Source organism: Myotis davidii, unplaced genomic scaffold (genome assembly GCF_000327345.1).
Source record: "Myotis davidii unplaced genomic scaffold, ASM32734v1 scaffold168, whole genome shotgun sequence".
Taxonomy (NCBI): domain Eukaryota; kingdom Metazoa; phylum Chordata; class Mammalia; order Chiroptera; family Vespertilionidae; genus Myotis; species Myotis davidii.
This window is the reverse complement of record NW_006383016.1, coordinates 10,151,906-10,178,435: the sequence shown is the minus strand read 5'-3', so window position 1 is coordinate 10,178,435 and position 26,530 is coordinate 10,151,906. Positions and strand designations below refer to the sequence as shown.

The 26,530-nt window shown below is 36.2% G+C and overlaps 1 protein-coding gene across 1 annotated transcript in view; it reads right to left on the bottom strand.

The window, feature by feature from the left end:
• The window catches only part of MEOX2 (mesenchyme homeobox 2), a 62,154-nt gene that overhangs the window by 9,634 nt on the left and 25,990 nt on the right, over positions 1-26,530 (bottom strand). Inside the window, exon 3 of the mRNA XM_015558135.1 lies at positions 4,669-4,841. Coding sequence (XP_015413621.1) covers positions 4,669-4,841 — 173 coding nt within the window. The remainder of the gene's footprint in view (positions 1-4,668; positions 4,842-26,530) is intronic.

The following is a 26,530-nucleotide window of genomic DNA, read 5'->3' as shown; positions in this document are numbered from 1 at the left end:
GCCAACTGGAGATTATTAGCTGTTGATTGAGAAGTGGATGAGAATATGTTGTAAACTGAAAGCTGTAAATTAGAAGCTGGAAGATTACTGGAGTGGTAACTATTCTGCGAAACAACATTATACAATTAAAAATATTTGATGTTCTGCCCTGGCAACCAATCTCTCGCTCTCGCTCTCGCTCTCGCTCTCACTCTCTTCCTCTATCTCTAAAATCAATAAACATGGACTTGGATGAGGGAAAAAAATTGAAGTTCAGCCTTGTTTTAGTGTCTCCATTTTTCTTTAACATAAAATACAATAACTTTAGTTGGTACCTATGTGCGAGCACAGCTAACATGGAATTACTTTGCAGGATGAGCCTTCTTTTCTTTCTTTTTGGTTAGGTGGAGTTTCAAGGAATTATAGGCTCCCCTGAACTGCAAAGGCATTGCATTATGGAAGACACAGACATGAGAATCTTACTTAGCTGTGAGGTTTTATTCTCCAGGTAGGGATTTGAAAGTTCAAAAAGTTCAAGTGGGGAATTATATTTAACAATTCAACATATCTCTTTTCCTAAATGAAAATATAATCATTATTGTAAATCTTTATTACAACATGTATGTGGTATATAATAAAATGTGAGGCAGGTACATTGTCTGGTAATATAAGGAAGATAAAGGAAACTACACATAACATTTCAGCTATACATAGATGTGTTGTATAGGCAAATAGGTATGATTTTAGATCAAAATATGTATAAAGGGTACTTCTGAATATAAAATAAGTTTTCATTTAGGAGAAAGTTATTTCTATAACATGATTTTGCTAAGGATTGAAATTATTTAATATTTGGTATTTTTCATTTATATTATATACATATGAATTCTACCTCTGTATTTACATTTTGAGAGGCTTTAAAAATCAAGAAAAATATTTTTGGACACTGAAAATTCTGTTAAAGTTAAGGAAAATATTTTATAATATGGCGTTAGATAAAATCTTTGGAATATACATGTAAATTACTTCACTACATCTCATGTTATTGTAATGGATGGAAAAGATAAGGCTTGCAGAGTGGAAATTAAAAGATGTACATATCTATAATTAGAATACTTTACATGTGGACATCCAATAAAAAGGATGTTACTTAAGAATTTATAGGGTAAAGAAAGATTACATAGGTAACTTTGTATGGCATTATTGCAAAATCAAAGTGATGAGATAGATATATCACAATTAAAAGAAGATAATTTTACTTTATAACTCCATGTTTATAACTTTAAAAGCCCAACCTAGAGGAAAAAAAACAACGAACTATCTCGCTGGAAAGAGAGCCCTGGCATCTGGGAGGAATATGCTTTCAGATCCTTAAAGGGATCCAAAGTTTAGCAAAATTGATGACTGACAGCATGCAACATTTTTATAATGAATTTAGCATAGTAAAACTCAGCCCAGAAAACATAAACAGAGCTTTACTTTAAGATACTGCAGGTGCACAAAAGTGTAGAATTATACTGTAGACTTAGCATCACCAGGAATCTTCTCCCATACAAGCCCCTCTTGTGACATCCAACACTCATCACACTTGTTAATACTTGTTCAATTTTTCCTCTTTTGTGAGTTCTAGCAGAAACTTGTCCAGCTTATTTTAACAATAAGAATCTGGCTCAACAAATACTCGTGTTACAAAATAATTAATTCACTATGTCTTGCATAGCAAAGATGTTTCCCCTCTGATGATAGTTGTGGTACATAGTTTATGCTAAAAATTATTTCATATCCATTATGACCTACAAACCTGAGTAGAAGAAAGAGAAAATAGTTTTAATTTCCATTTTGTGCTTTAGAGAGATTTTTTTCCCTTGTATAAGAATATGCAATTCCAATTGGTAAATCTAGTATTTTTGTTCAGATTTGTCACATAACAATTCAATTTTCTGTGTAACAAATAGCAGCCCTCTAAAGACTTAGTTTGTGTATTTAAATTCCACACGCATACAGCTCCTTCTTATATGAACTTATAAAACTCCAAATTCAAATGTACAGGATAAAAAAATCTGCATAATACCAAATTTTCAATTCTTTGAAAACTTTATTATCTCTCATTTTGTTGTTATAGTTATTCTCCCCTCCCCCACATGAGGCTAAAATCCGATGGTTTAGTAATGGCCTCCAACAAAATTTGCCTTCCTTCCAATCTCTTAGGTGGCCCCTTCCTACATGGACACTGAGGTTGGTCTTGTGACTTGCTTTAGACAATATGACATTAGTAAATATGACGCAAGCAGAGGCTTTAACATGCCAATGTCCATTGGATTTTTCTCCCAATTACTCCTGGAAATGCTTGTACCACCATTTGAAGAATCTCAGAAAGTCTATCAGAAATGAAATGACACAAAACAGAGACACACTGGCCCAGCTGAGGCTGCCTAGACTGACCCCCCAGTTGAAGGCCAGCAGTCCAACTGTCCAATTGAGCCAAATCAAAATTCTTTTCTCACAAAATTATGAGCAAATTAAATGTCAATTATTGTTTGAAGCCATTAAGATTCTTAATTGGTTTGTTACATAGTAAAGTTTAACTGATAAAACAATTAAAAGGGACCTTTTCTTTAAAAAAAAAAAGATTACACTTTTATTATATACTTTATCTTGGATACAATGCTTTCCCCCAAGAGTAGCAAGTCAGTTAAAAAGAAAGAATATCCAAAATACCTTCAAGATTCCAAAACAAAATTTACAAAATTGAAAAAAGAAATTATTAACAGCCAAAAGCAAAATCTCTGCTCTGTGATCAGATAATGACAGGTAATCATAGGCCATCCGCAGAATAGCAAGCATAGAATCTTGACTTTTCTCTTGAGTAAGAGTGCAGTACTGCATCCTATCATTTTTGTAGAATGGGAGCAAACCCTAGTTTCTTATTTCCTTTATGTATCATATAAAACATGGTTGTTGCTCAGCCGGTGTGGATCAGTAATTAAGCATAGACCTATGAACCAGTAGGTCACAGTTTGATTCCCTGTCAGGGCACATGCCCAGGTTGTGTAGCCGATCAATGATTCTCTCCCATCACTGGTGTTTCTATCTCTCTCTCCCTCTACCTTCTTCTCTGAAATCAATGAAAATAAAACTTGGTTGTATTTTCTAGAATTCAATGTCTCTGTAAAAAAACATTAATGTATAATTCCTACCTCCTTTTTTTTCCTGTTCCCTGTTAAAAAATAACAATTAAAAAACTGAATAAAAAAATCACAGATGTGTGATGATGCAGATTTTAGACCTTACTGTCCAGCACACCAAATGTCGTACAATTATGGAGAGGGTTTAGTATGTGACATTCACAGGAAGGAAAATGCTGTGCTTCATAATGTAGGTACTAGTCATAATATTCAACAAAAAATAAACTGCCAATAAATAAAACCACATAAGAGTCTTCCTCCATATATTTTCCACTACCCAGAACTATCCTATCTAAAGGTACAATATAGAAATTAACAGAAGTAAAACAGATGATTTAAGAAATTGGATAAAATAGCTTGGACTTCTACAATAGCATTCATTTGTACACACCCCGTTTCTATTTCCTTGGTTCCAATGGGATCCCTGGAGGAGGGGCATACAGTGAAGGAGGAAATGAAACTCTAGCCCCGAGAGTGCCAATCATAACTGCACTGTCCATAAAGATGTTTGCATTTGCTTTCAGGAATGTTTTTTTCTAAAGATTAGCAACTGTTAACCATCAGTAGGCTAGATTCTCCTAGGACAAATCAGAACTCATAGCAGAGTGCACTGGGAGCTACTGGGGAGAATTACTTGCCATTCAAATAAAATCCAAGACAGAACCTGAAAGTCTTATTACTGGAGTCCAAGAGTACTAATAATGCCAAAGTGTTCTCTAAATGAATGGACCAGAATTTTGAATTTCTGAGACCAATACAGTTTCAAACATATTTTGGGGTGATAAGTCAGAAATATTTACCAATGACCTCTGTGCCCTTGCTCCCATCATTTCCCAGCCCCCTTGAACTAAAGTGGCACAATTGACTATTTCCGGACATTAGAGTGTAAATGGAAGTGACATGGGTCATTTCCAGGTGAAAACATTTAAAGGTCAATGCATGAACCTCCAACTCTGTCTTACCTCCGGTGGTTACCAAGGACACCACATATTGAGATGCCAGAGAGTCAGGCAGGGTCTGGTGAGTGATTATTTGGAATGTTGGACTTGTAAAGTTAGTAGAGACAGTAAGCAAATAATGAACTTTTTTGTTATATCTTTGAAGTTTGGGGGTCTGTGTTACTGCAATATAAACCTTATCCGGAGCAACCAGGACACTCACATGGTGTCGCCTACTTTCTATTACACCATATAAGGAGCTTTTTGAAATATAAGCAAACAAAATTACCCACATGATATAAAATAAAAAGTATTTTAAAGGCAGAAAGGGCACAATCACAGATTAAAGAATGATTCCTTAAACTGCATCAGTACCATTTTCTTTAAAACATTGTTATATTATCCTTAATTTTGCTATTTTACAGGGCAAAACTTTCATCATGGAATAAAACACCTGTCTTCCAAATGATATTTAAGAACCACTGGTCTAGATATTGCAAAAGTCCCTGGAGAAGAATGTTGACCCAAAGCAATTAAAAATATATAATGACAAAGTCTGGCTTTACCTGTCTTTCAGTGAGATCCAGGTTCACAGCTATCTCATATCTCCTCAGTCTGGTCAGATAATTATGATGGGCAAATTCTGCTTCAAGTTCTCTGATTTGCTCTTTGGTGAATGCTGTCCTTTCCTTCCTGGGTTTGCTATTGACTTCTGACTTGTAATTGCCTTCCTGGGAGTCTAGGGAGAAAGACAAAAGCAAGAGAGAATTAGATTTGGCTCATTCATTCAAACTCTTCAATTATGTCATTCATACCAGACGCATTTATTAACTACTTTTTCAGGTACTGTGTTAGACATGGGGAAAACAGAGACCAAAAACAATAAGACTGATCTCCCATAATCATGATGAGTTTACATATTTCTTATTTTTTCAATATACCTTCAAGTGACTCACAGCCTAATTGGGAAATGTCTAGTTTATTTTCTTATGAAATATGAACAAAATATTTAATTGCTTTTAATTTTACAATGATCAAATAAACCAAAACTTATCTCAAAAACAATTTTAGATATAAAATGTTGCCTAATAATTTAACATATTTACTTGAGTTCTAAGTATGGATAAACAGAGTAATACTAAAAAATAGTGGTGACTTGGTATATGTATATTGGAGCAATTCAAATGTTTAGCAACTGAATCATAAAAGTCGGGGCAAAATCAGGCTAAGCATATGTGTGTGTGTTCACTAGCCTTTAATTTCAATTTTTCAGTCTCCTTGAGGGCAACAGCAATGCTCTTCTTTTATTTTTGTACTAGAGGTCTGGTACACAAATTCGTGCACTTGGGGTGGGGGTACCTCAGCCTGGATTGTGAGAGGGTGCAGGCCAGGCCAAAGGATCCCACTAGTGCACAATCGGGGCCAGGGAGGGACCCAGAAGGTTGGCCAGTGGAGGAGGAACTACGGGAAGGTTCCAGGCCATGTCCGGCCCATCTCACTCAGTCCCTATCAGCCAGACCCCAGCAGCAAGCTAACCTACTCGTCAGAACATCTTCCCCCTGGTGGTCAGTGCACGTCATAGCTAGAGGTTGAGCGGCCTTAGCATATCATTAGCATATTGCACTTTGGTTGAATGGACAACTGGACACTTAGCATATTAGGCTTTTATTATATAGGATAACACTTAGTCCAGTGATGGCGAACCTTTTGAGCTCGGCGTGTCAGCATTTTGAAAAACCCTAACTTAACTCTGGTGCCGTGTCATATATAGAAATTTTTTGATATTTGCAATCATAGTAAACAAAGACTTATATTTTTGATATTTATTTTATATATTTAAATGCCATTTAACAAAGAAAAATCAACCAAAAAAATGAGTTCGCGTGTCACCTCTGACACACGTGTCATAGGTTCGCCATCACTGACTTAGTCCAACATGGAATCTATGATTAAATTGTGTCCATGTAACTCAAAATATAAGCAGAGTTTAAATTTTTTTCATGATGTATGCGATAAACATAAGATGCACAACACCTAACATCAGCTATCCAAACCCCAAATTGTGAAATGCCATGTAGAGTTAATAATTTAGAGCCTATCATTCCATCTTTATTCCTAAGTATTTAAGACATAATCTACATATAGTGTTTCATTTATCCACATAATATCCCTGAGATGTAAATTAGAAGACATTCTTAATATACTGAAGAAGAGAATGTGTGTATGTAATGGAAACCAATTCCACATAAGCCAGTTAATAGGTAATCATACCAGCTCTAGGAATTCATGTTAAATTTATCCTCAGTAAGACATCAATATAATCAAAATAAAAGCATGTTTTTGCTTTCTTGAAAATTATTTCAGTTTTGAGTTATTTCTGAGCATGTATATACAAAGAGTGATGACTTTATCAGGTGGGAGTACAATGAACTCTTCTGTGAGCCCAAATGATGGTCAATCAAAGGCTACAGAGAGTGACATTTTCACTTATTTTTAATTGACACATGTAATAAATAGTGACGCTTTATGAAGGATCTCGTCAGGCAACATTTGTTTCTTCATCTAATGATGCTTAAATACACTAAGGGGGGGAAAAGATTTTTTTCCATGTTTTTCTTTTCTTTCTGTCTGGCTGGGGGAAGTATAAGTGAAGTCAGGAGAGCCCTGCATAATGAATGTCTACTAGACAAGGCCCTCTAATGTAAATAATTTTGTTTTGACTCTTACCAGAACCTAAGCTTGCCAGATGTGAAGTTTTCTAGGTCTAGTAGCAGCAGCAGCAATAGGTTTGCATCAAAATTCTGGCACACTGGCCATTACTTTTCCTCTGAGGGATCACAGAGTATGTTTCACTGACTGGTGTCCTGGCACCGTCAGAAATGCTTCAGAATTCACTGACCACATTTCTGGGCTTGTCACGGGCTCCCTACCTTGGCTGGGCAGGCAAGGCTGTAGGCAGAGCGAAAAGTGGTTTGTGGTGTGTCACACACAGGCCGACTGCACTTTATAGTAAGTCCCTGGGACCAGGTGAGTTACGTAATAAATGATGTGTGAGCTCTCACGTAGGCCATGTTTACTTACCGATTTCCCAACGCCAACTTACCAGGCCCTAAGTGAAACCTACAGTCCAACACCCATTTCTTTTAGCTACAGATTTGCCAACCTCCACGTCTTCTGGAGCATTTAGCTATGCTGGTATTGTGTGAGCAAAACTTCCCAATGATTTTTTTTTCTTTTAATTTAACTTTTCCACTGGCTCTTCTGGCAGACTGCAAACTCAGTCAGAGCCCAGAATACTCAGATAAGTCCCTCTCACAAGGATCCATGTTCTCACGTGAATCAAAATGATTTTTGCCAATTTGGAGCCACGTTCAGTCTGAAATCTGTGGCTGATTATTCATTACATGGGGACAATGCTCTTTTCCCTTCAGTCAAGCAACTTTGAAAACGAACACCAGAGCCAGAGCATTTTTTCTCATGAGCAGTTCAGTGTGAATGATTCATGGTTAACACATTCCCTTATATAAGCATGAATGAACAAATTCACATTGAGAAAAGCCTATTAACTTGTATTTATTTTTGAAGCTGATTTTCTTGAACTTTTGTGGCATTCAAAAGTACTTCAAAATACTACAAACACACACACACACATATATACATACACACATACTCATACACACACACAAACAAACACAAAAACACACAACACTTGGGCCAATGCTTAGAAGAACAGTCACATGTAAGGGATTTATACACATGCCCACTGTAACTTGAAATATACACAGGAGGTTTATACATCCAGTGACTGAATTTAAACAAAAGTCTGGCTATAATTCAACATTTAAATCCAAAAGCAACGTACTGAACGCCTGAAATCCAAACCAAAGTAGCTCATGAAGTGAAATCCACTGGCTAAAATGAAGTAAACTGTGCACACTTACATTTACGATAATGACAAATGGAATAATTATATAGTAATTAACGTGAGAAAGGGTGGGGGTGTACTTAACTTCATTACTTAAGAGAAAGATGGTCAAGGTAGCTGAGGCTGCACCAATGTTAATTCCATGTCCACTTATAGCTCTGTAATTGTGATTCTGCTGTGGTTTTTCACCATGATACTCCCACTTTTTTTCTTTCCTATTGAAAACATCTTCCTCGGAACTGCATTTCTGTATTTATATTTCCTATACTATTAAGTTCAAAAAAATCCTTTGGCGTTTTTCTTACATTTTTCAAAACCCATCATTTACTGATTCTGAGGCCCCTAGTCCTATCTCCCAACTAGCTTTTCTAGGGTGGGAAATGGGTGGAATCTTTGCAAGAAGCTTTTGGCAAATCGCACATGAGCTTCCATCTGTTTCCCAGCTGTTTCAACTGAGGCAAAACTCCCTCCCATATCCTATGCCAAATGGTAGGTGCTGAGGGGGAAATCTGGAAACTGCCTCCCCTTTTTCCCTACGACCATAAACAAAATGTCGTCATGTGCACAGCATATATTCCAGTGTAAAATATTACAATTGTTGTTTCCCGTCTCAGATACTTTAATGCACACGTGGGCGCACTCAGTGCCTGGAGGAAATGTTGACTTATGTATTCAGGTAGAGTTGGCAGTCCCTGTACTTCCCTAACCTTTTGCTCCCTGGGACTATGCTAATGGAAGAAGTCTGCAATACTTCCGTGGAGGATACAAATTGCCCCCCAAGGATTAGTTCTGTCTACCATTTAGAACTTCTCCACATGTGACTTTTTATTTCCCCTAGTGCAAAAGGAAGCCAAAAAGATAATGTTTTATTGAAGACAACTAATGTGAGGGCTTGTTCTATTCACTCGTGGCACAGAATGCTTTTGAGCAAAAGGGACATATTAAGGTATGATTGAGTATATTTTTGGCTACCCTGCGTAAACTTATTAGCTTGTTTAAATGAAGGTCGTAACTTACCTATGTCTGTAAAATATCAAAATGTAAAAGAATGTCTCTAGCTTAGACTAAAAATGAATACTTTCTCATATTCCCTAAGAAAGATTGAATACTAAGCCAATCTCTTTAGTCCTTTACAACTTCTTGTATCAACGTTTTGTAAGCTATTCAAAATGATAGATATTCTGTTCTTATGAACAAAGCTGAACAAATAGTAGGTCTAGGAAGCTAATGATTATTTTTACATAGGTATAGGGACTGTGGATGGAGAAAAGGAAATTTATAGAATAATCTTACTGATGTTAGTAATTTTCACATTTAAAAGGGGAAATTGCCTTCCTTTGGGGAAATTTATCCAACTTGCTACCCCAGCTTCTTAATGAGTAGCCATTTCTTCCTCCTCAGATTTTTCTTTTTTAGAGTAAACAACTTTCCAAAGAGGTTCTTAAACCCTCTTAGACTGATCCAGTCTCCAGATTTGAGAACCGTAGCCACAGTGAGCTACTACTATTAGTGAATGCATCTAATATACACTGAGATATGTATGGGGAACATAGGATTGAAAACCACTATGCTAAACTAGACTAGAAAATAGCACCGAAAGCATCCACTATTTCTTATACCTTTGATATGAAAAAAGTACAGCTATGATTATAGTTTCTCTTATAAAGCAAATTCCAATTTTAAAGACAAAAAAGAAATTCTCATTTTTTAGTAATAGTTTAGTAATAAAAAGAGGAATAATCATAGTTGTAGTCAACATGCAAAAATCATTCTACAGACTGGGGCAGTGGCTGTCAATTGGTGGACGCACTCTTTCTCTAGCCAGCCTCCCTGTTCACTGCCTCCTTGATTATTCATGGGATGTCCAATATGCTCTCAGGGGTGAAACAACTCAGATACATCCCAATGTAGTGAGATAAAACATATATTCGTTTTTATTATATTTGTGTAGCCAGTTGCATGTTTTGAACAAGTAATTTATAGAAGATATCCTGTTTATTTCTGTTACTGACCCTGAAGTGCCTACATGGTGGGCTATATTGAAAGATTAACTGTGTATAGCTAAACAAAGGGTATGTAATAGAGTAGTTACTATTAGGTAATAGTAAATTTTAATTTAACTTTTTCCTAAAACATTTGAATTATTTTTTTACAATTAATTCTTAAAGTGAGATTAATCAAAATTTAGTGTACTTGATTGTGATAGTATGTAGTAAGAACTAATTATGTAAGCAAATATTACAATTGGTAACTTACTACACAATTATGCCATACAAAGTAATAATATACAGGGAAAGCATATGGAGGCTTGAGATACTTTATAAAATCATCCGCACCTATATGCAGACATTTCCTCAGAATTAATGATCTTGCCTGGCACTGCATTGCACTCCTGGGATAAACTCCAAATATATTTAATTAAAAAAAAACTATGCTTGTTAAAAATTTAAAGAATCCAAATACACACAAAATGAGAATACAATGCCACTTACTTGAGTCACATTTACCAGTAGCATAGAGTTTGTTCTCAATTCCAAGTTGAAAGTATCTACCACAAAAACGAAACAAAACACCTAGTACATGCTTTCTGTGTAATCTTGTTACCCACTCTAGACTTAGAAACTGATTACAGATACCCAGAACTGACTTTTTGCCTCTTATTCTATCCCAGAGAGAAAACATAAACTACAGAAATGTCATGGCCACCCATCCAACAAAGCAAGGTACACATAAATGCTTGGATTGTGCCTGAAAGCAATGGAATTCACAAGGATCGCCATTTGCACCTCCAAGGGGACTAGGAGACTCTGGAGAAGTGTTTTTGACATTCTTCCTGATCCTATTAGCTTAAAGAGCACACCCTGACCAGAGAGCCCATCAAATGGTCTTTGCTCCTTTCTTACAATGCTTACCACATTCTGCCACGGATCCTTTACTTTCTCAACTACGGTCCTCATTTAGTCAGTAACTGGAATAAAGAATAAAGTAAGCGAATAAAGATAACTAACACGGGACTGGCATTCACATTTACATTTTAATACACGTTCAGAATCAGCTAGACAAGGGCATGAAAAGAATGCAAACCTCCACAGGCACCCCTCCATTCATCTCCCATTTCAGTGATGGCGAACCTATGACACGCGTGTCAGAGGTGACACGTGAACTCATTTTTTTGATTTTTCTTTGTTAAATGGCATTTAAATATCTACAATAAATATCAAAAATACAAATCTTTGTTTTACTATGGTTGCAAATATCAAAAAATTTCTATATGTGACACGGCACCAGAGTTAAGTTAGGGTTTTTCAAAATGCTGACACGCCGAGTTCAAATGGTTCGCCCTCACTGTCCTATTTGGTTCTTAAGTCAGCAAATGGTTTGAAGTTATATGATGATAGTGCATCCTTGAGAGGATGAGGAGTAAAAAAATTTTTTTTTTCTTCAGAAATTAGGGAAAATACGTAAGTTGGCAGTGGCCAGAAGAATTGTGATGTTTCTAATGTACAGCTGTCAACAGGGCAAAAGGGACTGAGACTTCTTGCTACATCAGACAACAGCATGCAGTGTTTGCAGTGAAGTTCCCAAAAATGCATTACCAATTCTGCCAGCAGCTTGGTAAATCCCTTGGCCATGTACCAGGAGAGCCTGCATTTATGCCATGGTCTGAGCCTTTTCTGGCAAGTCGCCACAATGACTAACATGTTTTTTTATAGCAGCAACTCATAAATTATTGAGCTTCTCATTTATCTTCATCTCTGCTTTGCTTCTCTGGATTCTAGACTCTATGTAATTTAATATTAAGAAATTTACCTTATTCATTTTCATATCCCCAGTGCTAAGCACCTAGTTCTGAATTAATGCTGGATGCTTGATTTTCATTCTCTAGTCTTGGAATATGATTGCAGTTATTCCCTAAGGGGCCTTGTTCTAAGAATTTAAGCAATATTCAGCTTGAAAAAAAAGAGAAAGCATAAGAAAATATTACTTTACTAGAGGCCTGGTGCACGAAATTCATGCACGCCGGGGGTGGGGGGTTATTCCCTCCGCCCGGCCTGCACCCTCTCACAATCTGGGACTGCTGGCTCCTAAACACTCACATGCCAGCCTGCCTGATCGCCCCTAACCACTCGCATGCCTGCCTGATCGCCCCTAACCACTTGCCTGCCTGCCTCATCACCCCTAACTACTCATCTGTCTGCCTGATCACCCCTAACCACTCTGGCTGCCTGCCTGATCACTCCTAATCACTCTGCCTGCCTGCCTGATCGCCCCTAACCGCTCTGCCTGCCTGCTTAATCGCCTCCTAACCACCTCACCCTTGGCCCCCGTTGCCACAGCTTCATCCAGAAGAATGTCCAGAATGAGGTACAGAAGGTCATTCGGCTATCTGGTCTAATTAGCATATTGTTTTTATTAATATAGATATTAGTTTTTCAAAGCACATTTTACACATCTTTCATATATAAGTAATGGAAAGTGGGAACTGGTAATATTACCTCCATTTTATATATGTAATGATAACTCTAAAAATTCAGGTAGGAAAGTACCAAATCAGGGTGACTATTATAAAATTTAAAACCCAAGAGATTCAATGTTATACCAAGTGAAGGAATAGACTGCATAAGGGCTATAATTCTCACTCTCAGCAATATTGTCAGTTTAGACTGGATAATTATTGTACATTTATGTTCAGTGAAATATGAACTATCTACAGTTATAATAGACAAATATGTAAATTGACCATCCCTTCACGATGGCCCATAGTCAATCAGGAGTGAGTATGCAAATTAACCCAACAAAGATGGCGGGCCTGTGGGCAGCGTGCATGCGCACAGGCACCAAGTGGCCGGGGGCAGGGGGCAGGAACGCCCTCCTGGTCGCTCCAGGCCTACAGGTGCAGGCACCGAGTGGCCTGAGTCCCAGGGACGCCACTAGAGTGTCCGGTCCTGTCAGCCTGGCCTGGGGGAAGCTGAAGTTCTCAGTCCTTTTCATTTCTGCAGCCCCTGGACCAGAAGCGCAAACCAAGAGCATGGGGAGCACCAGAAATTCTGGGAATTGTAGTTCTGGTAGCAGCCCCTGGACCAGAAGTGGATTGTTAAATGGTCTTTAAATATATAAAATAAATATCAAAAATATAATTCTTTGTTTTACTATGGTTGCAAATATCAAAAAATTTCTATATGTGACATGGCTCCAGAGTTAAGTTAGGTTTTTTCAAAATGCTGACATGCCAAGCTCAAAAGATTCGCCATCACTGCACTAGAGCAAAGTGAGCCTGGAGCAAGTTACTGTTGCAGGTGGGGGATGGAGGGAAAGCAAAGATGAGAGACAAAAGTAAAGTCAAAGTCAGAGTGTCTAGGAAAAATTAAAAGGAAGATACCCTGCAATTTCTAGGAAATCTCGACTAATGGAGCAAAGAAAAAAAAAGACCTCTATTCTGTGAGCACAAAACCAAACTGTGTTGGGGTCTCAGACAATTCGCTCATATGATTGCAAAGACAGACAGAAACTCCCAGATTGGAGAGAGCTCCCCTGAGGGCTCCCAGATTGGAGAGGGTGCAGGTCGGGCTGAGGGACCCACCCCCAGTGCATGAATCTTCGTGCACCAGGTCTCTAGTATATATTATAAAATGCCTGTGACTCTAACACTGTAACGACCAAAATTGGTGCGGGTGGGCGAGGCTGCGAGCATGGCAAGGATGCGTGGTTGGCGGGGCCACGCGATTTCACACACTGGGCTTCTAGTTCAAGATAAATGGCTGGTGAAGGCTGTATTGGACACTATAGGATGTTTAACAGTATTCCTGCCATCTACTCTCTAAATGCCTCCATCCACCACCTAACCCACTTTCGTGTTGCCAGATACTATACAAGATTCCCAGTTCAATTCAAAATCCAGATAAACAATGAATAATATTTTAGTATAAGTTTACACCAAATATTGCATGGGACATACTTATATTAAAATATTGAATTTCATCAAAAATTCTAATTTAACTGGCATCTATATTTATATTGGTTTATCTGGCAACCCCATCCCAGCTGTGACACTCAAAAATGTCTCTAGACAATACCAATATCCTTCAGGTGCAAAGTTACCCCCAGTAGAGAACAACTGAATACAGATAAGAATTTGAAACAAGACCTCAATAACTCCCAGTTACACAGCTCTAGAGGAATGACCAACTTGATTCAGAAGTTAGTGTGACCTTCTCATGTGTAAATAAACCACCTTTCTACTACAGATAAGCCTTATCTCCTCCAAGCCAATAACTAGATTAAAATCTGCAGATTAAAATTGCTCAAGAAGTGTTTCTGTCAGTACTAATTGTGTTTCTACAATATAGCAATGCACATAAGAGCTATAATAAATTATTTTATTAAATAGTGATTTATTTCATAGGTATGGGTTTTATAACTTGAGCAGGTTCTTACGGAACAAGTTCTTAGAGATCATTTATTTCTACTAGCTCTACCTATAATAATAAAAGCGTAATATGCTAATTAGACTGGACAGCCAAACGACCTTCCAAACAGCCTTCCAGACAACCTTTTGGACAAAGCCAGGGCTGTGAGGGCTGAGGCAAGCCGCTGAAGCTTCGAGGGCCAAGCCCCTTGCACAAATTTCATACATCGGGCCTCTAGTTTATGGATAAGAAAAAATAAGCCTCAGATTGACTAAAGTGCTCATCACAGGTCACAGACTGTCATGCAATGCTTCTAGGCCTCAAGTGTCATTCAGTGATAGAAACAGACATACACACATTTTCTAAACTCCCCAAATATCTTTACCCATTGCATGTCCTTTTCACAAAAACAAGGATTGGAGAAACATCCTCACTTAATTGTGATTCTAAATATTGCTATGAATGCTGAACTACTGAAACAAAATCATTTTTACACAAGATGTCAAATGCACAGATGTTAAGAACATAATCTGTGACACCCCCCTATTCATTTAACCATTAACCTACCTTTTCCTCATTTTAACACATAGTTAAAGTGAAGGGCTTGAAACTGAGTAAACAATTTAGTACAGTACTTATATATTGTAAGCAGTCAATTATCAACTGTAAGTTCTAGCCATTATTTGGGGAGGATGGTGGTCTAAGGACCTCAGTAACTGAAAATGATAGCTATGATAAACAAAAACTCAGATACATAGACAAAAGTATGGTGGTTACCAGAAGGAAGGAGAGTGGGGGAATCTTAAAGGGAAAAAGGGGGCAAACATATGGTGATGAATGAAGATTTGATTTGGGGTAGTAGGCACACAACACAATGCACAGATGATGTATTACACAATTATACACTTGAAACCTATATTATTTTATTAACCAATGTCACCCCAATAAATTTAATAAAAAAGAATCTTAAACTATAAATATGTACAACTGGGGGCACAAACTGCTTCAGATATTTTTATTTGAAGGTTTTAAGTGGTTTGATAATTTCTTGTGGTATGCTTTAAAAGTAACACATACAGAAATATAATAAAATATGCTGAAACTGCAACAATAAAAGAAAATGATGGATTTGACAAAATCAGGAGTTAGAGAGTATTTCTTCTGTAAGTGGAGGAAAATTTTGTTCTGAAAACAGAACTCAACCTAAAACCGAGGAGTTTAAAATGTACACAGTCACTAGCTGGCTATTTTACATTCAAAATTCATGCATCTCTAAAAGGATCTGTGTGTTGTTTCTGGCTAGTCCACAAATGAAGCTGAAGCTTTAATTATGATTTTCCAATGAAACTGTGGAGGTGACACTTTACAAGGCCTGGTGGGATCAATGTATGAATTTTTGTTTCCCCTGAAAGTTTTATTGGGAAATTCGATGAAACTCAACCCAACCTGGCATACCAATAAACCGGAGTCAGATAGTGTGCGTCCCTGTGTGTTTCTTTTTCTCTAAAGAATTCTGGTGGCCAGATCTATAACTTTAGGTAAGCAGGAGTCACATTCTGCGTCGATGTTAGAGTATACAAAATGTTTTTACTAACACTCTTAACTGGGTTAAAAAATCAGATCAGAAGTATTTACTGAACAACAATTATCAACACACTGTTTTAAATACTTTGTTCTTATGTGTTTGCTTGGAAATACTGTCTGCTTATAACTTGCTTCACGTAGAGGGTTTAAAAAGTAAGTAATTTAGGTATTCTTTAACCTTAGAAATAATCATCTTGGAAGATTAATGGCAAATAATTTATAAGTTGATTTTGTTTTAATTTTACAGTATAAAAGACAAACTATTAAAATAATAAATAATACATAACAGTAATACAATAAAAAGAACTGAAAAACCCCAACCAACTTGGGGTTCTGGCCCATGCATCAAGCAGAAATTAATTGCCTTTTGACTGCTGCTGGTAGCATTAAACTCTCTGTGATCTACTTCTCTCTATTGCAGCTATACTGGCAAGAAGGGAAACAGACAAAGGGTGACTTATCTGCAGGAAAGTCAATTTGTGATTGTTTTTGTAAAGACATTTTCCTGATTAGAAGTTTAAGAAAATTAGAACTTATATTTATGGAATACTATTTGATACTCCCCACAAATAGATTTGTATTCACATTGACTATATTTGCTTTCTAAAAATTAAAAATAAATAAAATAAAATCAGTGCTCTGTGATTAAATCAACTTGTGCGATTTAATGATTTCTCAAAATAATAAAGAATAAGTCTGATGAAAATATGTTGACCATAAAAATATGAAAAAGAAGTTTCTGATGGATATCCAAATAGCATATTATCTTCTTCCTCCTCCTTATCACTATTATTACTAATTTTGAGTTGGGGAAAAACTGCAATGTAATTTATTTGGAGAAAATCTGAAATATGAGATCTTAGTAGGGGGATAAAAGAATAATTAAAAATAATTTTTGATAGTAAAATGTTAAAAACTGCTGGTCTATGCAGTAAAGAACATTCAAGTATAGGTGGTTGGTGACAAAGGCCAGTAAAGCCAAAATGGTTGCCATGGTCTAAAAAATTATGAATAAGAGAGGAATGATGAGGCCTCCGCTTAGTTTGTAAATGCCATTCTGAGTGATGAAGGAAGCGGCTGAGCTCAAAGAGATAGATTCTGAAGCTCCACTTGGACACAGGAAAGTATGAATGATAGTTGAGTCCAAGATTTGCCTATCTGTGAAGAAAGAAGTATTGGGAACTGACAATGTTGTAGAACTGTGAGGATAATACATACCAATTTATGCTATAATCCATCTTTGAGCCAAATATCTATACCTTATACTTTATATTGAGAGCATGGTGAGTTATATATTTATTGTTTTGGTTATTAATTTTGTATCCTGCTACTTTGTGGAATTCAGTTATTAGATCTAGTAGCTTTTTGGTGGAGACTTTGGGGTTTTCTTTGTACAATATCATGTCATTTGTGAATAGTAATAGTTTTACTTCCTCCTTTTCAATTTATGCCTTTTTTCTTCTTATTATTCTTGTCTGATTATTGTGGCTAGGACTTCTAGCACTTGTTGACTAAGAGTGATGAAAGTGGACATCTCTGTCTTGTTCTTGATCTTAAGAAAAACACTTTTATACTTGCTGATATATCTCCTTGAGTAAATAAAACAAGAAAAAATAAATAACACTACATTAAACTACATAGCTTCTGCACAGTAAAAGAAACCATTAACAAAATGAAAAGGGAACCCACTGTATAGGAGAACATATTTGCAAATAAAACATCTGAAAAGGGGCTAATTTCCAAAATATATAAAGAACATATACAACTTAACACCAAGAAGGCAAACAATTCAATTAAAAGGGCAAAGGACCTGAAAAGCCACTTCTCCAAAGAGGATGTACAGATGGCCAAGAAACATATGAACAAGTGTTCAAGATCACTAATCAGGGAGATGCAAATTAAACCAGTGAGCTATCACCTCATACCTGTCAGACTGGCTACTGTCAATAAATCAACAAACAACAAGTACTGACAAAGATGTGGAGAAAAGCAAATCCTAGTGCACTGTTGGTGAGAATGCAGATTGGTACAGCCACTGGAAAATATTGTGATGTTTCCTCCAAAAATTAAAAATGGAACCGCATTTTGACCCATCAATATCACTTCTGGGAATATATCCTAAGAATCCCAAAATGCCAATTTGAAAGAAAATATCCAGCCCAATGTCCAATGCAGAATTATAGCCAAGATCTGGAAACAGCCCAAGTGCCCATCTGTAAATGAGTAGATAAAAAAGCTGTGGTACATTTACACAATGGAATACCACATGACCATAAAAAAGAAAGAAATCTTTACCTTTTGCAACAGCATGGATGGACCTGGAGATTATTATGCTAAGGGAAATAAGCCAGTCAGAGAAAGAGATATAGCATATGATCTCACTTATATGTAGAATCTAATGAACAAAATAAACTGATGAACAAAATAGAAACAGAGGAACAGACTGACAGCTATCAGAAGCGAGGAGGAGGAGGAGACTGGATAAAAGAAGGTGAAGGGATTAACCAAAGATCATACCTGCATAACCCATAGACACAGACAACAATGTGGTGAGGGCCAGAGGGAAGGGAGAACAGGGGGCTAGATGGAGGTAGGCAAAGGGGTGGAAAATAGGGGATATCTGTAATAGTGTAAACAATAAAAATAAAGTTAAAAAATTTTGATTTTGGAGGATGCATAACCAGTGTTTTTGTTTGAGCACTTTATGGGAAATGCCTGAATAATATTACTATTACTCCATTTCACCGGGGGAGGAGGGCAATTATAGATAGATATGCATATTTGCATGAAACGGACCCTATCTACCCATGAATCCTTCCTTTAATCCCATATATGGTATAAAACATTCTGTATAAAGCCTTAAGAATTGCCTACTATATAAGGAGTTTCTAAAACACTCTTTTGAAGGTCTTAAGTGCAATTACACATTTGATATAGAATCATAAGAACTTAAATACAATGATTATCTATGCATTTGTAATATTTTAAGGCGAATTTGAATGTAACATTAAAGGAATTACACGAAGAAAATAATTTTCATTGAATAAAAATATAATTGAAAATACAAGTACAATAATTACTTTTACATTAGTTTGCATTATTATATTAGAAATATATATATATATATATATATATGAAATGTCTTCTACATCTATTTCTAATCTCTACCAAGATAGCATATGAACGTATAGAGTTGAGTTGATGAGAAAGTTAAGCTTTCATCTAGGTCTTGCAGACAATTCATGGGTTTTAATTTTATATCAAATTGAGGCATTCCATCAAAACTCACAATTTAATATTTTTTCACATCATACAGCACAGCTTCAAACGCTCATGAGGCACAGATATTAAATAGCATTCAGTGTTCCAATATACTGTGGAGGAAAAGGGGCTTAAGTATCAAAAATTTTTGTTGTACATAACACCTATGGGTTAACACCTGTTTTGTACAAAAGAAGTACACAATTTACTCCCAAAATGTAAGTTTCCAACACACACAAAGTGTTTCATCTGCTTATCTTGCAATTGTCTTCAATCAATGTGGAAAATCCTAACAATAGCATATATTTTTTAAAAATTGAATTGATTAACCAAATTGTGGTTATAATTAAAGTTGTATATGTTTTATAGCTTCACATATTGTTTATATCTTTTACATAATTTGACAGGAAGAATGATTTAGGGAAAGTAGCAGGAGCTTTGAAGCTAGACAGTCTTTGTTGGAAATGCATTGTTGCTACTTACTAACTGTGTGGTCTTTTGAAATTCAGATTCCCCATTTATAGAATCCACACATGATTGTTGTAAAGAGGAGAGTTTGGGAATTTAAAATGCATATATCTGAAACATAGTACCAATTCAATAATAACACCTATTACTAATAATATTATTAAACTTAAAATATATCATGAATAGGATTTAATTAACTGAAATTTTTACTAAATTTACTAGCATTTTAATTTTATTTGAATCATTAACTGTCACTTCACACTTAGTATTTAGTGAAATACATTTTGACTTTCAAAAAAAAATAAAATTGGTTTTAGAAAGGAGGTGATTATATTTTCTAGCTCTTTCTACCAATACATATTTAAAAAGATCCAGCTGTGCTCATAATTTTTTTTGGCCAATCAACAAGGTTTAATTATGTTTCCTTTTAAAAAATATATGGGCTTTACAAGTCTGTATGATTTTATTTCTTTCATATTTTCTTTTATAGCTTTGCTACTAAAAAGTGGAGTAAAATTAAAGCATACTTTTTTTCTGGTTGTAATTAACTGCAATGCCAAAATAAGAAGTGTATGTATGTTTGCATGTGTGTGAGTACCTAATTCTTTATATTCTAAACATTTAAAATATTTTATTTGGTCATTTTTCACATAGGTATTTAGTCAGCACTTCTAGACTTCAAAATTTTCAATCATGTATGCAATATTTTTATTCTCTTTATGAATGTTTTAGAATGAATTATACCCAGTTATGAACTGAAAGGAGGGTAGAAATGATCTGGTTTGTATAATTTGCCACTTTCTATGATGAAAATATTCTCACCACAGTGAATTTCAAGTCACTAAGTTAAGATAATGTCAACTACTCTCAAACTTACAATTGGCTCCCTAGGTCTACAAACTGGTCCCAGCACACCACTACAACACCCTACTTTTTCACAATGTAAATTCTGTTATTCAGAAGCTATCGTAACATCATGGATAACAATGCTATACTGATTTCCTCCTGAAAAAGAAAGATTAGGTTAAGAGAGTATGATTAGCCAATTTAAAAATAACTTTAATGATTAGACAACAGTGTTTAAAGCAGTATTCTAAAGTTCAACTCTAGAATGACACCATTTTTCTATGATTCAGGAATAACCCTTCTTGCTTGCTTGATTTAACAATCAATTCACCACGATGGGTATAGAGACTATCTATTTTCATGTCAATGTGTGCAAAGAAAAGGCTAGGAGTTGCTAGAAATAAGTGAAAAGGCTTTTTAAAGCATATGCAATACATAGTAAACTGCCATTGCTAATCATAGATTATCAGAGCATCCAGCAATCATTTGCCTCATCTCATTGTTTTGTTATTTGAATGAAATAATAGCTGTATCAAGCCTAAAACACAGAATAAAGATGTCAAGAAGAAAAGGGCCACCTTTCAATATCCAAATATCAAAAACTAAACAGCCCCAGCGGTTTGGCGCAGTGGTTAGAGCGTCAGTCTGTGGACCAAAGAGTCCTGGGTTCCATTCTGGTCAAGGGCATGTACCTTGGTTGCAGGCTCCTCCCCAGCCCCGGCCCTGGTCAGGGCTCATGCAGGAGGCAACCAATGGTTGTGTTCTCTCACATGGATGTTTCTCTCTGTCTTTCACTCTCTCTTCCACTCTCCCTAAAAATCAATGGAAAAATATCCTCGGGTGAGGAAAAGGGAGAGGGAGAGAGAGACAGAAACATCTATGATGAGAGAAAATCATTGATCGACTGCCTCCTGCATGCCCCACACCGGGGATTGAGCTCACAACCCGAGCAATATGCCCTGACTGGGAATCGAACCGTGACCTTCTGGTTCATAGGTTGATGCTCAATCTCTGAGCCAAGCCAGCTGGACACGCAGTCTCTTGACTATCATGCTATTTTAAGTACTTGATAATGTAAGTACAATACACAAAGTACCTGGTTTCTCAAAAGAGTTAGTTTACAAATTCTAAACAGAAGAAAAATTAGCACAGAAACATAAACCTTGTATTCTGAGGAGTGTATGAGTATTTTTATGTGTGTGTCTGTGTGTGTGTCACATGAATTTTGTGTCCCATGCATTTAAGTGCATGCTGTGTTCATGTACTTGTGGCAATACTAAGGAGACATTTTCCTGTTTTTAAGGTTATGTTTAATTACAACGTCAAAGGAACACTTCCAGAATGGGCATTTACTATGAAATATTGGAAATTATAAAGAATGTGTTTATGATTAAGCTCCACACACAAATGTAGCCATGCAATAAACATTCATTTATTTACACTAAAACACTAAGTTTTCTGGCCATAGCTATAGAAATGAAAATGGCAACAGATGGGGCATAAAAACCTCAGTGCTCATCCCTGTTCATTTATCTAATAACTAGAGGCCCGATGCATGAAATTCATGCAGGAGTAGGCCTCCCTTCCCCCGGCTCCTGGCACCGGATTCCTCCTGGCACCTGGGACCAGACTTTCCTCGCAGAGGGAGGTCCTGCCCACCCGCCACAGCCCGCTGGTTGGTGGTCTGGGCCTCCCTCTTTGGGGCGACTGTGGAGTCCCCCCATTGATCGCCCTGCCAGCCAGCAGCCTTGCTTCCCTCTATGGTGAGATTGTGGGGTGATGGCTGGCCCCCGACCAGTCGCATCGCACCCGCCTTGGCTGACCTGGCACCAGTGGGTGTCATAGCATGGTCTTGGGTGGTCGTTCTCCTGTTTGCCTGTTCAGTCGATTTGCATATTACTCTTTTATAATATAGGATTGTCAACCCTCTATAGTCAGTATACTGCCAGTGTCATAGATTTCTTAAATAGACAAGATAATATACTTGAAAATCCTTTATAAACTTCCCCATAAATAAATACAGGGCTTTATCTGAGACAAAGTTCCTATAGCATTTTGAAAATATATTTTCACAACATTATTGTACTTTTTTCTCCCTAAAACTCAATAAGGTGACATGGGATCATCTCTCCACCATACCACCTATACATTCACCTCTTTCCAGTCTGGAAATATACATTTCCTAACTGCAGAAAAGGCGAGCTTTATGGCATAGAAACATTTGAACTTGAGTTTTACAAAGTATGTCAAACTCGGCAAAATCCATAATATTAAAGATCTGGCTACTGGAAATACTGTATTTGTGATTATATTTATTATATTACAAACAGAGTTCTATAATGCTCTTAGCTATAAGGTAATGCCTTATTAAAAGAAAGTTTTCATAATGAAAAGAGAAGGCTCTATAATTCATAATTATGTTTAATTAAAAACTTGAGAAGAGCTCTAGCATTTTTTCACTTAACCAAATGACACTGACATAAAATTAATACTCAGAGTATGAAAGAGTGATGATTTAGTGAGTCTGTGTTAACCCTTCTCTATAATATAATAATTGCTTTTAATAAGTGTTTTCTCTTTATTGACAGCTCATTATACTCAAGATACTATATTAAATGTTTTGTGCATACGTCAAAATACATTTGCCACATTAAATGCAATTTATATGCAATATTATTCACTAATTCTATGTGTTTATATATATGGGCATACACACAAAGAAACTAATTAACAATATATTTATTATGTAAAACAAACTATAGTTAAAGCTTATACCTTACCTAATGTTCATAAATAAGACTCAAATATTAGAAAATTTCCTTAAGTTTGGTATTTTAATAATTCCTTAGAAAGAAAATTTTATTAGCTTAAGGAAGGTCTTTCCTGAAAGTGATTATGTTCTAAAATATTAACTGAAGTTTCTGTTGAGAAAGAAATTTATCATGCAGTTCCCACAAAACTTATGTTACTTAAAAATATATATATAAAATGCTTGTTGTAAGAATATCATCATTAATAATAACCCACCAAAATAGTATCTCAGTGTGTTCTCTGTGCTTTCTACATTAAAATGGTAAGACATTTCCAGACAAATGCTTGCTTTAGTAAATATATGCTTTAGTAAATTCTGTAGCTAAGTTCATCAAGTATTAATATGCTGCTTATTATACAAAAAGTCTACTTTTATTGTTCAATTTCTTTGTCTTCTCATACAATGCTATTTCTTTTCCTTAGTAATTTGTATGCATTAACATAGTGAAATCTCAAAGATCATACTCTAGGTTCTAAAATGTAAAGACAGGAAGCTTGATTTTATGGAACATGAAACTAAAGATGTTGTGAACAGTAATTGTATACTAGTGGCAAATCTATACGACTAACATTTTACAATTGTTTGTAATAGCCAACAACAACAAACCACAAAAAGTGTATTACTGATATTCTCCTAAAATTTATTGTAATCAACTTCTCATTTAAAAGGATAACCATTTAGTGAAACAACAGGACTTTTAAAATTTAATTAAGTTAGAAAAGCACTCACTTAGTCTAAGATTACCATGTGTGCACTGGCTCCTCTTCTTACAAAGACATGACTTCAGAATGCTCCTTTATTTTTAAACTCAAATAATGGAAACATAATAATCTCAGAAAAATTTTCTTATCCATTCACTGAAGTTGAAAAATCTGGCCTTCATAATACCATTACCTGGTGACCCTACCATGCTAAAGATAGTCCCATAGCACACAAATTCATCCCATGACATGTGTTTGTTAATTAAATTGATACATATTGAAAAAAATTAAATTAGGTAAAGTTTGTCTCTTCTATATTTAAAAGTCTTTAAAATGTAATATAATATTTCCTTCTCTGAATTATCATCATTAGCTGTATAAATAAAATATTTACATATTAAGCAGCTCTTTTAAAACATGATTAGCATTGTTTAATTGAATAACAGGACAATTTTGAATCATATAATCATGATATGGGGGATTGCTTTTTTTCCCCTTTAAATATGCAACCAACTACAGATAAAAAATAATTTTATCTGTTGTGGATGAGTTCAAAAAAAGGAAAGTGAAGATCACATCACACAATAAGTGAATGACAGATTTCATTGGGAAGGTTACGATGGTGCTCCTTTTGGAAGCTGTATGATACTGCTGGGACATAGAGGAAAGGATAACAGGCCAGTGAAGGGGATCTGGGTCCTTTATTGTTACCATTAAAGTCTTACATAAAACTGTCTCCACAATCCATAAAAATGCCATGGTGCTTCAGGAAAAATAGAGACCTAACATAATATTTTATTTTGGCTGGAACTGTAGTTCCAGGACTGAAGGGTTGCTGCCAGAAATAGGAACCAGCTTTGAGAAAAATTTCACTGAACTAGAATGCGACGCATGTGCCACAGCATTAATACGCTAGTGCTTCCGGATCTGAATCAAGGGTCCTTTGTTAAGAACTTTGCAACACAATTAATCATCAGGAAGAAGTAAAGAGGTTTGAGGGTGGAGTCTAGCTACCCAGGGAATTCCCTTTTTCTCTGGCACCCACTTGCCAGTGCAGCCATAAAATAGGAGCAGAAATGGCTCACTCTGTAATATAAATGATTAACAATAGCTGATTTACATGAAACTAAGTTGTGCACTAGCTAAATCATAGTGGATCTGGGTTCTTGGGAGGCCCTCCCACATCCTCCTGAATGACCTAAGCAAGTCACCGTCTCTTTGGGCTTCCTCATCTCTGTTCCCTCTCAAAATGGGGAATTCTCCAAGGTCTGTGCTTAGTCTGCTTATCTTCTATAAAGAATTCAACCCTTCAACATTTTCAAGGTGTCAATTGCCATATGAATCCACTCAATAAATACTTATTGAAGAGGTACAAACAAATTAACAAATTTGGTAAGTAATATATCATCTAACTTCTTTAAGGAAACTATAAAAATAGTGTGTGTGTGTGTGTGTGTGTGTGTGTGTGAGAGAGAGAGAGAGTAAAGATGTCAGGAAAAGGATTACCTTTAAATTAAATAAACCACTCAGAACATAAAATAATAGGCTGAGTGCCAGGAGAAAGATAAAACACCTTTGGTTAATTAAAGTAGGAAAAAATCACATGAAATTTAGAAATCATGAAAAGTTTCATAAACAGATTACATTTATATAGTTTCTTAAAGAAGAGAGAGAGCTTCTACAATGGGAGACAGCAGAAGAGGACTTCTTAGGTGATGGGAAAATAATAGCAAAAACTTAAGTTAATAAGCTGACTACTGGGTGCAGTAAGCCATGAGTACCTGGAATATGAAGAAATGATGTAATCACCCCAGAAAAAATAGGCTGAGGCCATGTGGTTTCTTGAATGACAAGCTAAAGAAAGTAATATGTTTTATAGCAGAAAAAAAATATCTGTCACAGTAGTAAGTAAGGAAGGGATATGGCAAAAGTATAGGTGCTGGGCCTATGGGATCATGGGACAAGTAAGGGTAAACTAGAATACTTCAGAGATCAAGGGGTGAGATGTATCCATATAATTTTTTAAAAGATATTTTTATTGATTTCAGAGAGTGGAAGGGAGAGGGAGAGAGAGATAGAAACATCAACGATGAGAGAGAATCATCGATTGGCTACATCCTGAATGCCCCACACTGGGGATCAAGCCTGCAACCCAGGCATGTGTCCTGACAGGGAATAGAATCATGACCTCCTAGTTCATAGGTTGGTGCTCAACCACTGAGCCACACCAGCCGGGCGGATCCATATAATTTGCAAAACAATTCTTTCTAAACTCTCAAAGGTGGTGTCCAGAGAGGCCTAAATTTACAGATCAGTGGCTCTGAGGATTATCACTAAAAGAGGGTGGATGTCAGGAGAGTTCTCACCAGTCACACTCTACTAATTGCCTACTGCCATTCCAACTTGATTAGCCCACAGATTTCA